General features: G+C 66.3%; 5 protein-coding genes across 25 annotated transcripts in view; 3 read left to right on the plus strand and 2 right to left on the minus strand.

The window, feature by feature from the left end:
- Nucleotides 1-276: 276 nt before the first annotated feature.
- On the plus strand, nucleotides 277-5,927 carry SPSB3 (splA/ryanodine receptor domain and SOCS box containing 3). Of its 2 annotated transcripts, none has more exons than XM_005886817.3 (7): nucleotides 277-392; nucleotides 1,591-1,728; nucleotides 4,262-4,436; nucleotides 4,511-4,698; nucleotides 4,783-4,885; nucleotides 4,959-5,084; nucleotides 5,176-5,927. In XM_005886817.3, the coding sequence occupies exons 2-7, from the start codon at nucleotides 1,603-1,605 to the stop codon at nucleotides 5,493-5,495; spliced, it is 1,038 nt and encodes a 345-aa protein (XP_005886879.1). In that variant the 5' UTR covers nucleotides 277-392; nucleotides 1,591-1,602; the 3' UTR covers nucleotides 5,496-5,927. The 2 variants fall into 2 exon arrangements, with proteins under 2 accessions (XP_005886879.1, XP_070218203.1); XM_070362102.1 differs by lacking the exon at nucleotides 277-392 and adding an exon at nucleotides 408-907.
- Nucleotides 5,928-6,260: 333 nt separating this feature from the next.
- EME2 (essential meiotic structure-specific endonuclease subunit 2) lies at nucleotides 6,261-9,363 on the minus strand. Of its 4 annotated transcripts, XM_070362099.1 has the most exons (8): nucleotides 8,995-9,297; nucleotides 8,681-8,817; nucleotides 8,233-8,325; nucleotides 7,515-7,606; nucleotides 7,255-7,348; nucleotides 7,009-7,124; nucleotides 6,671-6,860; nucleotides 6,261-6,590 (listed from the first exon to the last, which is right to left on the minus strand). In XM_070362099.1, exons 1-8 carry the CDS (start codon nucleotides 9,218-9,220, stop codon nucleotides 6,420-6,422), a joined length of 1,119 nt encoding a protein of 372 aa, XP_070218200.1. In that variant the 5' UTR covers nucleotides 9,221-9,297; the 3' UTR covers nucleotides 6,261-6,419. The 4 variants fall into 4 exon arrangements, with proteins under 4 accessions (XP_070218200.1, XP_070218202.1, XP_070218199.1 ...); XM_070362101.1 differs by lacking the exon at nucleotides 8,681-8,817 and having other exon boundaries at nucleotides 6,671-6,856; nucleotides 8,995-9,363; XM_070362098.1 differs by lacking the exon at nucleotides 8,681-8,817 and having other exon boundaries at nucleotides 8,995-9,363.
- Nucleotides 9,362-10,590, plus strand: MRPS34 (mitochondrial ribosomal protein S34). The gene is made up of 3 exons (XM_070362105.1): nucleotides 9,362-9,682; nucleotides 9,831-9,873; nucleotides 9,963-10,590. The coding sequence occupies exons 1-3, from the start codon at nucleotides 9,362-9,364 to the stop codon at nucleotides 10,253-10,255; spliced, it is 657 nt and encodes a 218-aa protein (XP_070218206.1). The 3' UTR covers nucleotides 10,256-10,590.
- Nucleotides 10,591-10,736: 146 nt separating this feature from the next.
- NME3 (NME/NM23 nucleoside diphosphate kinase 3) lies at nucleotides 10,737-12,047 on the plus strand. The gene is made up of 5 exons (XM_070362106.1): nucleotides 10,737-10,940; nucleotides 11,055-11,185; nucleotides 11,278-11,379; nucleotides 11,463-11,575; nucleotides 11,671-12,047. Exons 1-5 carry the CDS (start codon nucleotides 10,895-10,897, stop codon nucleotides 11,786-11,788), a joined length of 510 nt encoding a protein of 169 aa, XP_070218207.1. The 5' UTR covers nucleotides 10,737-10,894; the 3' UTR covers nucleotides 11,789-12,047.
- Nucleotides 12,048-12,085: 38 nt separating this feature from the next.
- The window catches only part of MAPK8IP3 (mitogen-activated protein kinase 8 interacting protein 3), a 47,131-nt gene continuing 44,819 nt past the window's right edge, over nucleotides 12,086-14,397 (minus strand). For all 17 annotated transcript variants that reach the window (XM_070362091.1, XM_070362092.1, XM_070362088.1 and 14 more), the window contains 4 exons: nucleotides 14,359-14,397; nucleotides 13,997-14,176; nucleotides 13,740-13,889; nucleotides 12,086-13,646 (listed from right to left, as the gene is read on the minus strand). In XM_070362091.1, the coding sequence (XP_070218192.1) occupies nucleotides 13,525-13,646; nucleotides 13,740-13,889; nucleotides 13,997-14,176; nucleotides 14,359-14,397 (491 nt within the window). In that variant the 3' untranslated portion in view covers nucleotides 12,086-13,524. The remainder of the gene's footprint in view (nucleotides 13,647-13,739; nucleotides 13,890-13,996; nucleotides 14,177-14,358) is intronic.

The raw sequence follows: 14,397 nt of genomic DNA on the forward strand, positions 1-14,397 counted from the left end.
GCTACCTTAGCCAATCAGATTGCGCAAGGGGTGCACGCAGGTTCCGGCGCAGACGACGTACAGGACAGGGACCCACTTCCGTGTCAACGCCCCAGCATGGGACCGCTTCGTTTGCCCGCCCCATGTCCAATAGGTGTGCGAGACTTGTCTCCAGCCGCTTCAGATGTGGCCAATGAGGACGTCGAGCTAGGATTGACAGGCCCAGCAGCCTCTCAGCAAGAGGCGTGTGCAGCGGGGCCCGCCCCTCTTTCGAACGCCGAAGTCAAGTGCACTGCGGGGCCAATGCGGCGCCGGGGGCGGACCGCGGGGCGGGGATTGTTTACGTCTTGCTCCGGAGCGGAAAGTAGGTCACGGCTGGCCCGGCTGAGCGCGGCGGCGCAGAGCGGCTGCAGGTGAGCGGCGGGCCTCGGCCGCTCCTCCCCGGGTCTTCCGGGCCCTGCTGCCCTGCCTGGGTCGGGACCCCACCGCACCCGTTGGCCTCGCGGAGCTGCGGGCGGCGCGGCCGGCGCGCCTTTGTTCCGGCGGCGGCGGCGGAGCCAGAAGAGGCGGGCGAGGCTCTGCGCCGCAGGCCGGGCGGGGCGGCGGGTGGGAGGAACCCCGCGACTTCGCCGACCCTTAGTGCGATACCCGACGGGGAAGCGACCCCTGCTGCAGCGGTGTTGTCTCGGGGCCGTGCATCCCGCGTGCACAGCCTGGCGCCTACTGTTGCCGTGGCGGTGGCGGGCGGGGCTTAGGCCGGGCCCGCCGTGGCCGGCTCCAGTAGCGAACCCGGGTCTGCAGACGGGCTCCCATCCCTCAAAAGCTGTGCCTGCGCGCGTCCCTTGCCATCCCTCGGGATCGTGGCGGGGGACAGTCCCGGTCCTCCTGGGGAATTTCAATACAAGATCCCAGAGATCGACTTGTAACTGTAAGTCAGGCTTGGAAGTTGAGAGCCAAAGAGGGGAGGGGAAAGCGTTCTGGGCAAAGGGCTGGAAAGAACCAGCAGCCGGAACAGGGCCGGAACTTGATGGGCTTGGTAGGATTTTGCATTTTATCCGGAGAACAATGGCAAGCCCTGAGAAGTTTATAACTTGGTAATTCAAAATTTTTTAAGATTTGTGTTTAGAAAAAGCTGGGTTGTAGTGAACGAAGTGGGCGGAGCCGGAGCGGAGGAGTCGTGCGGGGGTGGGGGAGGCGCGGTGGCGGCAGATGGTTCAGGACACCGTTGGAGGTGGTGTGGGGCGTGGAGGGCCGTGGTGGGAGGAGGTGTTGGGATGACTGCTGTGTGTCTGGCATGAGGAACTGGGAGAATGGAGATGCCATTTGTCAAACTAGACACTGGAGGAAGGGCAGGCAGGGCTTGAGATGCCCGAGGGACGGGTAGGCAGGACACTTGGGTTCCTGAGGCCAAACTCAGAGAGGGACCTTTGAGAGTCATGGATGTCTGGATGGTGTTCCACGCTCTCTATCTGAGTTTCATCAAGGTGCTTGGATCCTGGAGCGAGGTACAAGCTTGTGAAGAGAGTTCCAGACCTGGGTGGGCTGGCACAGGCTGCGGGACCTACTGGTGTGCTGTGTCTTTCTCTGCTCCGACCCTGTGGTTTCTTCCAGCTCCTGTCCACCATGGCCAGGCGCCCGCGGAGCAGCAGAGCATGGCATTTTGTCTTGAGTGCAGCCCGCCGAGATGCGGATGCCCGGGCTGTCGCTCTGGCAGGGACTGCCAACTGGGGCTACGACTCTGATGGGCAGGTAGGTCCAGTGGGTGAGGTCGGCATGGCTGGACAAAAGTGAGGAGACCCCTAGGGCAGGCACTGCCTGAACTGAGATGGGAAGGGAAAGATGGCCCTGGGGGCAGAGGAGGAGATCATCTTGGCTGGACCAGTCGCTGCACATGCTGTTTCTGCTCTCCCAAGCACTTCACACCAGTTAAGGGCACACGTGGCCTTGTGTGGTAGGACCCCAAGGCAGATACGTTTCTCTGTAGTGGGTGTCAGTGGGTATTTTGGTCAGTTCACTTAACAAAAACGTTTCCGTTCCATCTACTCAGCCGATTACAAGGGTGGTTATTGTTATCTCCAAGTGCAACTTTTTGGACATTTCCTCTGCCTGTTGAAGTCTGTGCTCTGTATTTGTGTATATGCACCTGAAAAAAAGAACTTTGATTCTTAAAGACAACCACTATTACTGTGCCTTCCTGTGCTCAGGATCCTGAGCTCTGCGAGGCCCAGGAACACAGAGGCCGTGAGGAGGGCGGCTCAGCTGTCTGTCTGCTGGGCAGGTTCCTGAGGGACCTGGGGCTTTGCAGCCGGAGCCTTGTCGCACTGACCCTGCAGGGGGCTGTATGCACTCTGTGTCTGCCGTGGGGAGCCTTGCAGTCAGGCTCCTGAACCTCTCAGGGCAGAGCTGGGCTTGGGCTCTGCCTTGAGTCACTGCCGCTGTTCTTGGGGATCTCTGACTTGGCTCTGGTCTGTTAACCTCACCCAGCCTTGGTGCCCTGGCTTATCCAGGTGTCTGGGGGGACAGATGTCTCTCCCCGCCACCTCCAGCATGAGGGCAGCTGAGAACCTGGAACCACCAGGCTTTGGGGCGGAATTGGAGCTGGTGGTATCCTGGGCCCCCTTCCCAGGCCTCCCTTAGCTCCCTGCCCAGGCCAGCAAGAGGCCCCGGCCTGCATTCCTGTCCCGCCTCCAGCTCCCACTGACCACGTGGCCCGGGCAGTCTTTCCTGCCTGCGTCTGCCTTGCTGGCTCATTGCTGTGGGATGCGGGAGGCATCCAGGGGCTGGAGGCGCGGTATCTGACACACACTTGCAGCTTGTCCTCTTGTCCAGCAGCCCTGAAGGCTACATGCACACATCGCTGCCCCTGCTGCTCTGAGCTCTCTGTGCAGCTTGTGGAGAGGCCAGTTCTGCCCTCCATGCAGGGGGTTACATGCTGGATGCCAAGCATGGGAACTCCAGGGCCAGCAATGCTCGGGTCTGCGCACTGGCTCGGGGAGGGGTGTATCCTCCCACAGCAGGGGGCCTGCCTGTTCCCCAAGAGCCGGGTGCTGGGGTCCCTCAGTCTTTCCACGGGTGCAGGTCTCTGATGGGCTTGACCTCCTCATTCACTGCCTGGCCTCTGCGTTGCTTCCCTCCTACTCAGGGCTGAGTGTGATCGAGCAGGGACTCCATCCTTGGGGGAGGAGGCAGGTGAGCAGGGAGCCGACAGGAAGGAAGAGGACGCAGAACTCAGGCCTGGCAGAGCCTCTTTGAACTGGTATCCAAGAGAGATCCAGGGGTGAACAGACCCCACCCCGACCCCAAGGGGACAAGGGTGGGCAGGACAGGGAGCCGGGTGGGGGCGGTGATGCTGTCTGAGGAGGGTAAGTCTGTGGGCTTTGCTCTCAGGGCAGCAGAATCTCAGGTCTGAACAGGTCCACTGGACTGCTGTGCAGAGGGCATTTTGGGCCAGAGGGGCACCCAGAGGCCAGGAGAGTGAGGGTGGAGGCCTGAGCCTGACCAGGAGCCCAGGCCAACCTGGGAGGGCTCAGCACAGGCACATAGAAGCGGTCTGTGCCTTGGGCCCTCGCTGGCTGGCCGGGGTCTGGAGCCCAGGTGGGCGTTTGGAGGCACTCTAGCTGGCTTTCAGGAGGGTCTGGTCAGTTGGTCTCCGGAACCTGACCAGCTTAGCCTTGGCGTCTGGTGCTGGGCTGATATCAGGCCCCTAAGGCTTGGAGTCTTTCCTGTGAGGACTGAGCCCCCGTGCAGAGGGCATGCGACCGCAGGGCTCCCTCAGCAGGGCCCTGTGACGGGGGTTGAGCTGCCCTGGGCACAGATGGGGAAGCTGCAATCTGGGCCGGGTGTGCAGGCCCTGTGATGGCGATCGGGCCCTAGGAGCCCAGCTGCTGCTCCGGGGAGACCAAGCTGCCTTCGTTAGGTCAGTGGTGGGCTTTGCCACGGACTCCCCTGTGTATCCGTGACCTAGGAGCTCTTGACCTTGAGGGATGGCTGAGCGTGCAGCCCTGCCAGGGGCTGATGAGCCACTGGGCCTCCAGGGCTCTTGACTCCATTCCCAGGAAGCTTCCTCGTGGTCGGCCTTTGAGGAGGAGGCCGGAAGAGGTGTCCATGGTTGCAGTGGCTGGCTGTGCCCCGGGGCCAGGGGTGGTCCTCTGGAGGCCAAGCCCCAGGTCCCTTCCTCCGGACATCCGGCTGTTGACCCATGGACCTGCAGCGGGGCAGGTGGATGGAGGGTGTCTGGGCCAGTGCCGGTAGGTCGGGCGGCAACATCTCCCATGTCCCTCAGCACAGCGACTCAGACTCCGACCCCGAGTGTGCGTCCCTACCGTCGTCCATCCCCAGCGCCGTGCCCGTGACCGGGGAGTCCTTCTGCGACTGTGACAGCCAGAGCGAGGCCTTCTGCGGCAGCCTGCACACCGCCCACCGGGGGCGGGACTGCCGCTGCGGCGAGGAGGATGAGTGTGAGTGCAGGGCCACAGTGGGCGGAGGGCCTCCAGGTGGGCCAGGGCTCAGCCGGGGCCTCTCACTCTCGCAGATTTCGACTGGGTCTGGGATGACCTGAACAAGTCCTCGGCCACCCTGCTGAGCTGTGACAACCGGAAGGTCAGCTTCCACATGGAGTACAGCTGCGGCACGGCAGCCATCCGGGGCACCAAGGAGCTGGGGGAGGGCCAGCACTTCTGGGAGATCAAGATGACGTCACCCGTCTATGGCACCGACATGGTGAGTGGCCGGTGGGGCCGGGAGGTGGGGGTGCTGCCAGGCGCCTCGGTCCCCTGCCCCCTCTGCCCACCCCCCTGTTCCCAGATGGTGGGCATCGGGACGTCGGACGTGGACCTGGACAAGTACCACCACACGTTCTGCAGCCTACTCGGCCGGGATGAGGACAGCTGGGGCCTCTCCTACACGGGTGCGTGGGGCCCGGGTGGGCGGGGCTGGGGGCCCCCAGGCCGCGGGGCTCACCCCGACCCCGCTGCCCCCAGGCCTCCTCCATCACAAGGGTGACAAGACAAGCTTCTCCTCGAGGTTCGGCCAGGGCTCCATCATCGGCGTGCACCTGGACACCTGGCATGGGACGCTGACCTTTTTCAAGAACAGGAAGTGCATAGGTGAGGCTGAGACCTCCTGTGGCCCCAGGGAGCAGGGTCAGAGCCCCTTGGGGGCTGAGTGCCCTGAGGCTGTTCCTACCCCCCGCCCCAGGTGTGGCGGCCACGCAGCTGCAGAACAAGAGGTTCTACCCAATGGTGTGCTCCACGGCGGCCAAGAGCAGCATGAAGGTGATCCGCTCGTGCGCCAGCGTTACCTCCCTGCAGTACCTGTGCTGCTTCCGCCTGCGCCAGCTGCGGCCCGGTTCGGGGGACACGCTCGAGGGCCTGCCCCTGCCACCTGGCCTCAAACAGGTGCTGCACCACAAGCTGGGCTGGGTCCTGAGCATGAGCCGCCAACCCCCGGCGCCCTCGCCCGCGGCCAACGGCCCCGAGCCCCGGCGCTGCCAGCGGAAGCGCTGCCGAAGGACCTAGCCTGCTCCCTCATCGAGACCCCCTGGGGCTGGGACAGCGAGGTCCCCGCCCCTGCCTGTGAACTGCCCCATGGCCGCCGAGGGGAGGACCGAGCTGAGGTTTGTCCCGCTGCCCCTCTGCTGCCTGAGGCTGGGACGGGCCTCGCTGTGGGGGCTCCGGGCTGTCAGCCCTGTGACCCCGAGACCCAGCCTGTCTGCTCCGGTGCTGGGCGTGAGAACAGCTGCCGCCCAAGCGCATCTGGGTTCAGGTCTGGGGGGCTGGCAGGGGAGGGGCTGTGGGGCTGTGGGCTGCTGCCTGCAAGGAGGATGCTCCTTGAGAGGTTGGCTCTCCCTGCCACCACCGGCCTCAGGTTTTTCTTAACTTGCTTTGCATGTTGTCAGCTCTGTTCCTCCTGTCTGAGGCTGAAAGCGACCATAATAAACTCTTAAATCTGATGTCCAGCTGCCTATAGAACGAAGCGGGTCAAAGTGAGGCCTGGGGCTCACAGGTGTCTGCACTTGTCTCCTCTTGGGGCCTCACGATACCCTGGGGAGAGGTAGCCGGGTTTTCTCCTCCCTCTAAAGCTTGTCTTAAAAATGAAGGTGCTCCCCCCCAGCCTCCCAGTGATGGAAGTTTCCCCTGTGGGACCCGAGGCCCCTGCAGCCCTTCCTGCCAGTGCCAGCTGTCTACCAGCCCCTAGGCCAGGGTGCACACCTAGAGCATGTGAGCCCCGCCCCCTACCGTCTCTAGACCTTACGCAGGCGAGAAAAGAATTTCCACTTCTCCTCCCAGTTATGCAAGATTTTTCTCTGCTGCCCCCTCATCCCCCAGCTCGGGGTCATACCCGACCGAGAGCCCGGGGTGTGGGGCGCACCACCCCCGTGGTTTCCCACAGGTCCCCCGGGCAGCTGTGTTCTCTCCTGCCTGCAGGCAGGGGAGGCGTGGTCAGGAGCCCAGGTCCAGCAGGAGGTCGGGGTCAGTGGTGGTCAGGAAGAGGCAGACGCGGCGGGAGAGGTCGGGCCCCACCCTGCGGGGCGGCACACCCTTGCCCGTCTTCACCGGGAGGTCGGCCAGCAGGCCCAGGCGCTCCTGCTCGGTGCCACAGGCCATGTACGCCTAGGGCGGGTGCAGGGGTGAGCAGCAGGCCTTGGGAGCCGGCCCCTGTACCCAGGGTCTGGATGAGGGTGGGCACCCACCTGCTGCAGCAGGCGGGGGGATGGGAAGGCGCTGACAATGGCGTCGGCCACAGCCGGGCTGACGCGGTTGAACTGCTTGACCTGCCGCCACCAGGCCCGCCGCAGCCCCGTGCCATCTCTGGCCACTTGCTCACCTGCCGCCCAGCGCCCAGAGGTACAGAAGGGGAAGGCCCCAGACTCCCGGGCCTGCCTGGGGAAGGGGTGCAGGGAGGTGCTAGAGGCTCCTTGCCTCTGCCGAGCACCCTGCCCCCCCCTCAACAGAGCCTGGGACCCCTCAGCCCTGGGACACCGCCGCTCCCGGCCCCCCAGCAGCTCCCAGAAGGGGGAGAGGCACGCACTTGAAGGGGCGCTGGGCGAGGGCCTTGGTGAAGGCACACACGTGCTGGCTCAGCTCCTGCCAGGAGGCTACCAGCAGCACATCCACGTTTGCCCAGAGCTGCAGGCGCACCAGGGCCTAGGTGGGAGTGACCGTGGTGTGGGGCACAGGGTTCCCCAACAACACATGCCCCCACGGGCCACACCAGCCCCGATGTGCCCTGGACAGCAGCCAAGGACCAGGCCCCAGGCCCACCTGACTGCCTCACCTCCTCCACCTCAGGCCAGCCGACCGCCACCTCGGCGCGAGTGACCGCTGGATGCTCTGGCTGCTGTGTCTCCTGGGTGCTGGGCTTCTGAGACCTGGGCAGATGGACCGTCCCTCTGGCCTCCCCCGACCCTCCTCCCTCGCCCAGAGCTGCCCAAGGGAGGGGGTCAGCTGTGACACCAGCCCCCAGAGCCACCCCGCCTTCCCCCTGAACCCTCCCGTCCCGGTGAGGCAGGCCAAGGGTGTCAGGGTGACCAGTACCACAGGTAAGCGTCCAGCCCAATGACAGCTAGGTGGGGACGGGCAGGGCTCTCAGGTGTGACCCAGGGCACAGGACAGGTCGGGCCACGTACCTGCAAGCCAAGGAGGCTCACCTGTTCCTCGGGGATGTGGCAGGTGGGGTCCACCGGCCAGCACCAGCTTGCAGGAAGCAGGGGAGCCAGCCCAAGAAAGACCCCTCGGTGCTGGGAGGGGCGGGGTGGACTCCTCCACCCAGCCTGCTCTTCAGAAAACCAGCCCTGTGCTTCCCACAGGAAAGTCTACAAAAGTCCCCAGGCACATCCCAAGCACCTAGAAGACTTGGACTGAAAACCCCTCCCCATTCCTGGCCCACCTCTAACTAGCATAGAACAGGTGCTTGATGAACTGTGAACCCTGACGTCCAGGGTCTGGCAGAGGGTCGGACCTAAACACACTCTGGTGCAAACGTCAGCTGAGAGCAATCCCTATTTCTCCTCGCACCAGGAGGGGCTGGGTTGTGGGGTGTCACAAGGCCGACTGCACAGCCAGCCTGCGGCCCTGGTCGCCTGGCCCCCACCCGCAGTTGACCACCTAACTTCTGACTCAGGGCTCAAGAGTACCTGCCCTATCGTGGCTTCTACAGCCCAGCGGTTTCCCCCACTTCAGCCCTGATGCCCAAAGCAGAGCGCCCAGCCCTGCCATCTGCCGACAAGGCTCTTTGCCTGCTCCCCTACCGCACCTGGGTCAGCTGGAGGACGCCTCGCACAAACTCTTCGGGCTCCAGCAGCAGCAGCACGTGGGGCTCATCCTCAGCCCACACCTCAGGGGGCACCTGGGGAACATGGGGGGCGCTGCTGCCCACCCCAGGCCACAGTCCGGGCCCCCAGGAGTGCTGGGGCTCACACAGGTTCTCCCCGGACTGCTCTCCAGCCCAGCGTCCCGACTTTTACTAACACCGACCCAGAGTGCCAGGCGTCTATGCCTGCGGCCACAGCCTTGGACGGGCCGAGAGGGCCGGTCCCTCAGCGCGGCCCTTCCTTCAGGCTCTGGGTCCCAGCCTTGTACAGCCCGCTCCGCGACTCCCATTCTCAGTTCACTGCTCTGGGAAACGTGCCTCTCAGAGCAGCTCTGCCAAGTGAAACACCCAACCCAGGGCTGCACTCGGCCCCCACCCCCGGGACACTCACACCGCGCGGGCAAGGGTCTGGGCTCTCTCGGCTCCAGCGGAGGCTCCGCGCCGGGCGCTGCGGCTCCGCGCGGGGCTCACAGCCCAGGGCGTGCAGGGCCTCCATCAGGGTGTCGGCACCGGCGTCTTCCAGGACGGCTGGGACGGGGCGCAGGGGGGCCGGCGGTCACTGCTCCCTCCCCCGCGCGGGCACCGGACACCCACCGCCCAGACAGCGCGCTGCCAGCACTGACCCCCGGCCGGCTCCCAAGGCGCAGGGAGGAGTCCGTCCAACCGGGCCCAAGGCCGGGCTCCCACCCGGGCGGCTCTCCGTACCTGGGTCCACGAGCACCGCCAGGCGACGCACTGCCTGCCCGGGCCGCAGCCGCCGCAGCGCCTCGGCCGCCGGCCTGCGCTCTTCAGCCGGGTCCCGGCCCCTCGCAGGGGTCTCCGCGCCAGCCGGGCCTTCGGCGTCCGAATCCGAGATCTCCCACGTCGGGAGCCGCCGCTCTCCCAGGCCCCGGCGGGCGCTCCCGGCCCTCCCGGGTCCAGCCCTAGCCATGGCCCGCCCGGCCCCTTCTCCGCTTCCGGCCGTGCCCGGACTTCTTTACGGGGACACACCCGCCGCTTCCGGCGCCAGGCGGGTCTGCAGCGCGCGGCGGCGGCGGCGTCTTTCCGCCCGACCGCGGAGGCCGCCCTGGCCATGGCGCGCAGGAAGGTGCGGCCGCGGCTGATCGCTGAGCTGGCCCGCCGTGTGCGGGCCCTGCGCGAGCAGCGGGAGCGGCCGCGCGACTCAGTGCGCTACGCCCTGGACTACGAGACGCTGATACGGCCGCACTCGGGCCGCAAGCTGCCCTTGCGAGCCTGGGTCGACGTGCGCCGCGAGAGTCGGCTCCTGCAGCTGCTCGGCCGCCTTCCGTTCTTCGGCCTGGGCCGCCTGGTCACGCGCAAGTCCTGGCTGTGGCAGCACGACGAGCCATGCTACTGGCGCCTCACGCGTGTCCGGCCGGACTACACGGCGCAGGTGCGCGCATCGGGAGCTCCGCGCCGCTCCCGGCTCCGCGGGGCTCCGGCGCCTCCCCTGCGCGCCACCGAGTGGGAGGGGGTCTCCTGTCGCCCGACCCCTGGGCGAGCGCTTTCCGAGCTGACCTCCTCCCCCACTTGCTTTACAGAACCTGGACCATGGGAAGGCTTGGGGCATCCTAACCTTCAAAGGTAAGGTGTCGGAGACTCGGTGGGGAGGCTGCCCGCAACAGGTTGTTCCGGCAACGTCTGAGCGCGGGTCCCCGGTCTCCTCTCCCCAGGAAAGACGGAGAGTGAGGCCCGGGAGATCGAGCAGGTCATGCACCACGACTGGCGGCTGGTGCCCAAACACGAGGAGGAGGCCTTCACCTCTTTCACCCCGGCGCCAGAGGAGACGCCGCGCCCCGTCCCCTATCCGCCGCTCCTCCGGGCCATGATTCTAGCAGAGCGACAGAAAAACGGAGATCCTAGCACGGAGGAGCCCATGCTCAGCTTGGAGAGGATACGCACTGATCCCTGGGACTATCCGGAGAATCAGGAGGCGAAGAAAAAGACCAAGGGCACTGCAGTCTAAAGTGCGGGAGCGGGCAGGCTGCCCCAAGGGTGCAAGACAGGGCACCCCTTTGGGTCACACCGGAATCAGCCCCTCTGGTATCTTGGATCTGACCTCCCCGCCAACTTGTCGAGGATTTACGTTTTCGTAGAAAGGGTGCGGTCTGCACCCTGGTTCCCCTGTCCCGGCTTCCCCAACTCGCAGATCTATCTGACTGCCAGAAGTGGCTCCTGGGGGGCACGCTGGAAGCAGCAGGGCAGCAAGTGTGGAGCCCAGTGCTGGCCTGTCACTTCCACCTTGGCTCCCCTTCCCACGACCCGGGCAGAAACTGAACGCGAATAAAGGAACATGAAGTAGCCTGGGATGTGGCTTCTTTTGAGTTTGGGGTTGAGGGACCAAAGCGGGCTGGTGGCAGGGCTTCAGGGAGGAACAGGCTGTCACTGCTGCTTACGGCCGTTGGTGCGGAGACCCGAGGGGACCGGGGCGGTCCGGGCGCGGCCGTAGAGGTCCCAGTGTGGGCGTGGACTACAGGCGCCGCCCCGCTGCGCCCACCGAGGCTGCGGCTCCCGGCGACAAGGCCGCTTTAAGCACAGGCTCCGCCCCGGTCCGCGCGCCGCCCCCGCCCCGGGCCCGCGCCGCCCGCGCCCCGCCGTCGCCATCATGATCTGCCTGGTGTTGACCATCTTCGCCAACCTCTTCCCGGCGGGTGAGCGGCGGGGGCCGGGCCACGCGGGGCAGGGAGGGGGTGCGGCCGGGCTGCGCGGGCCGGGGAGGGGGTGCAGCCGGGCCTGACGCGCCCGGACCCCGCCGGTCCCCGCAGCCTACACCGGCGTGCACGAGCGCACCTTCCTGGCCGTGAAGCCCGACGGCGTGCAGCGGCGGCTCGTGGGCGAGATCGTGCGGCGCTTCGAGAGGAAGGGCTTCAAGTTGGTGGCGCTGAAACTGGTGCAGGTGAGCACCGGAGTCCCCAGCCGTGGGTAGTGGGGCGGGGCCCCGGGGGCCAGAATCCCCCGAGCACGCGGCCTGTCCCTCTACCTCCCCAGGCTTCGGAGGAGCTGTTGCGGGAACACTATGCCGAGCTGCGCGAGCGCCCCTTCTTCGGGCGTCTGGTCAAGTACATGGGCTCCGGGCCGGTGGTGGCCATGGTGAGTGTCGGCCGGCGGGCGGGCGGGTGGGCGGGACGCTGACCCGGCGCTGACCCGGCGCTGACCTCCGACCCTATCGGCAGGTGTGGCAGGGTCTGGACGTTGTACGCGCTTCCCGGGCGCTCATCGGAGCCACGAATCCGGCCGACGCCACGCCCGGCACCATCCGCGGCGATTTCTGCATCGAGGTCGGCAAGTAAGTCGGGTTCCGAGTCTCCCAACTGGGCTGCGCGGGCCCCTGACCGAGCTCTGCCTGCTCCGGGCTGTGCTCATGCCGCCTCTCCCGCACAGGAACGTGATTCACGGCAGCGACTCGGTGGAGAGCGCTCGCCGCGAGATCGCACTCTGGTTCCGCACAGACGAGCTCCTGTGCTGGGAGGATAGCGCGGGGCACTGGCTGTACGAGTAGCTGGGCCTCTTGGGTTGCGGCTGACCCCGCCCCCTCCAGGCCCCACCCCGGAGCTGTGGTAGCCCCGCAGCAGCCTTCCCGAGCGCAGGTGGGTGGCCCGCCTGCCGAGCTCTGGTTGCCTTCCTGCCCTGGATGGGGTTCTCAGGCGCCTCGGCCCAGCCCGCGCCCGTTTACAGCTCGCCTGCAAACGCACCAGGGCGCAGCTCTGGTACTTGGCTTGCCCCGGCATTTGTTTTTATAATAAACGGAAGAAAACTTTTGTGCTCCAGTTGGTTTGGGCACAGGGACACAGAAGTATGGTGTTAAGACATTTATTACATACAGAGCAGACACGTAGGGTCACTTGCAGGGCCAAAGCCTGAGGAGAATCGTCCCAGCCCCTTCCCCTGGCTGCACCCACCCGGCTCCCCCCAGGTCGCTTCAGGCCCCCTGAGGACAGAGAGGGACTTGACGGACATCACAGTGGAGAGTGGCAGGGCGTGGGGGAAGCCTGCAGCGGTACCGGCTGGGCTTGGGGGCAGCTGCCCAGGGTCTGTGCTTCTCTGTGGGAGGGGGTGGGCAGCAGGGCCTGGGGCGACCCTACCCAGTGCCTGGAGGAACAGGAGTGAGGCCTGGGCAGGGAGGGTAGCAGTCCAGGGCGATGCCCCTCAGAGCAGCAGGCACGGATACCTAGCAGCTCCTCTCCTTGGCCTCTGCTCATCAGCCTGTCATCAGGGCCCTCATGGGAGCAGGTCGCACCGCCGACCCCAGGCACTTAGTAGCGTGTCTTAGGAGCAGGCTCCTCGGAGACTGCACCGGAGGCAGGCCCTGGAGCACTCCTTCCCATCACCCTGAGGCTGAGCCTACATCCAAGGACTGACCCCAGGAGAGGCCAGGCCCCCCCCCCCCACCAACCCCTTCTTCCTGAGGCCTGGGCCTGCCCTGGCAGCCTGAGAAATTCCACCCTAGGGGCTTCCGAGAGGGGTGGGACTCAAGGGGCCTGCTCCTACAAGGTGGGTCTTTGCCCAGGTTGAGCCAGCGGGGAGGGGAAGACACAGGTCAGTGAGGGCCTAGCACACGGGACGATCACAGGGCTCGAGCGGGATGAGGGCGTCTGTCTGTCTTTCTGTCTTCTCGAGCAGCTGCCCCAGGAAGCTTGGTTACGTGCTTTCATGCCAGTTCCCAGGGTGGCAGGGGTCGGGGTGGAGGGAGCCCAGGGAAGGTGAGCAGCTGGGCCAGCTCCCTGAGGGTTGGAGCCCTGCTCTTGTGGACAGCAGTCAAAGGCAAGTGGACCAAGGGTGGGGAGACTCAGCAGGGCTGAGTCCCTGCTTGTCCCCCGGGGGGACCCTGGGAGAGCGTGATGGGAGTGGGAGGCTCCGGGTGGAGCCAGGGCCACCTGTAGGGGTGTGCCCTGGCCTGACCCCCACTGGGGTTCTGTCTCGCTCTGGCCCTGCAGTGCCCTGGGCCTGGAGGACTTAGAGCCAGGTGCCGCCAGGAGCTGTTGGGGAGCCGGTGTTCCAAGAGGCTCTGCGCCTCCCTGGTCAGAACGCTGCCTGCTCCCCGCCCCACCCCCAGCCAGACCCACTGCTCTGCCAGCTCGCAGGGGGAGGCCCCGGGCCTCAGGTGAAAGCTGCAGGTTGAGAGGTCAGAAGTGGGGTGGACGGGCGCCTGGCCGCCCCGGGGCGGCGGTGGGCAGGTGGGCGGGGCGTATGTACAGGTGCGGGCGGCATCGGGCGGGCAGGGTGGAGGGGCGCAGCTCACTCGGGGGTGTAGGACACCTGCCACACGATGATGTGGCTGCGCTCGGCCTTGGACAGCACCGGCTTCACCTGGCTGACATCCCCAGCGCCCTCCTCCGGCTCGTCGTCCTCGCCGTCGCCTGAGGAGAGCACAGCTGCGTGAAGGGGCTGCCCGCCCGTGAAGGGGCCGCCTGCCCAGGACACCCCCACCGCGCCCCGTGGCGCGCCCTCACCAATGCGGAAGTCGATGTAGCCCTCCCCGCCGCTCAGCACCAGCACGTTCTTCAGCTTCTGGGCCTCGGCATCTGCAGCAGGAGCGGTGGGCCCAGGGCCCTCGGAGGGGCTGTCGAGCACACTGCCGTTCAGGGTGGCCAGCACATTCCCTGCCAAGGGCACAAGCCTTAGCAGGGCAGCGGGGACCCCGCACGGTCTCCTGCCAGGGCCTCGCTGCAGCCCTCGGGGTGGGGTAGGGGGGCTGCCGGGAGCTCACCTGGCACCGAGACGAAGAACTTGACGGCATCCCGGTGGCCGTGGAAGCAGAGCTGCGCCTGCGCCATGGAGCAGTAGGGGATGAAGCTGCTGGCTGCCCGGTCGCTGCTGTCGTCGCCGTACACGTGGATGACGCCGCCGGGGCGGGCCCCCTCTCCCGACGTGGGGGACGTCTTGTTGGCTAAAGAGAGAGGGGCCGGGGGCGCTGAGCCTGCCCACTGGGCAGGTGGGCCTTCCAGCAGGCAAGGGATGGGGTGGGGCCTGCTTGGGGCCCTCAGCTGAGCCAAGGGCAAGGCCATTTCAGCCCCAGGGCATCCAGGATGGGGGCCTCCTGAAAGCAGACGGTGGGCACTTTGGACTCACCTCGCAGCCCCAGGAGCTGGCCTCGGTGCAGGACCACGG

The sequence above is a fragment of the Bos mutus genome, chromosome 25 (genome assembly GCF_027580195.1).
Source record: "Bos mutus isolate GX-2022 chromosome 25, NWIPB_WYAK_1.1, whole genome shotgun sequence".
NCBI classification, from domain to species: Eukaryota; Metazoa; Chordata; class Mammalia; order Artiodactyla; family Bovidae; genus Bos; species Bos mutus.

Bases quoted from the DNA above. Each gene is read 5' to 3' on its own strand.
- SPSB3 (XM_005886817.3), top strand. From the start codon at position 1,603: ATGGCCAGGCGCCCGCGGAGCAGCAGAGCATGGCATTTTGTCTTGAGT. The intron at 4,437-4,510 runs GTGAGTGCAGGG...TCACTCTCGCAG, and splicing joins CTGCGGCGAGGAGGATGAGT to ATTTCGACTGGGTCTGGGAT. The intron at 4,699-4,782 runs GTGAGTGGCCGG...CCCTGTTCCCAG, and splicing joins CCGTCTATGGCACCGACATG to ATGGTGGGCATCGGGACGTC.
- NME3 (XM_070362106.1), top strand. From the start codon at position 10,895: ATGATCTGCCTGGTGTTGACCATCTTCGCCAACCTCTTCCCGGCGG. The intron at 10,941-11,054 runs GTGAGCGGCGGG...CGGTCCCCGCAG, and splicing joins CGCCAACCTCTTCCCGGCGG to CCTACACCGGCGTGCACGAG. The intron at 11,576-11,670 runs GTAAGTCGGGTT...TCTCCCGCACAG, and splicing joins TTCTGCATCGAGGTCGGCAA to GAACGTGATTCACGGCAGCG.
- EME2 (XM_070362098.1), bottom strand. From the start codon at position 9,363: ATGGCCAGGGCGGCCTCCGCGGTCGGGCGGAAAGACGCCGCCGCCGCC. The intron at 7,349-7,514 runs GTACTGGTCACC...CCATCTGCCCAG, and splicing joins GGGCTGGACGCTTACCTGTG to GTCTCAGAAGCCCAGCACCC. The intron at 7,125-7,254 runs GTGAGGCAGTCA...ACTCCCACCTAG, and splicing joins GCTGGCCTGAGGTGGAGGAG to GCCCTGGTGCGCCTGCAGCT.
- MRPS34 (XM_070362105.1), top strand. From the start codon at position 9,362: ATGGCGCGCAGGAAGGTGCGGCCGCGGCTGATCGCTGAGCTGGCCCGC. The intron at 9,683-9,830 runs GTGCGCGCATCG...CTTGCTTTACAG, and splicing joins GGCCGGACTACACGGCGCAG to AACCTGGACCATGGGAAGGC. The intron at 9,874-9,962 runs GTAAGGTGTCGG...TCCTCTCCCCAG, and splicing joins GGGCATCCTAACCTTCAAAG to GAAAGACGGAGAGTGAGGCC.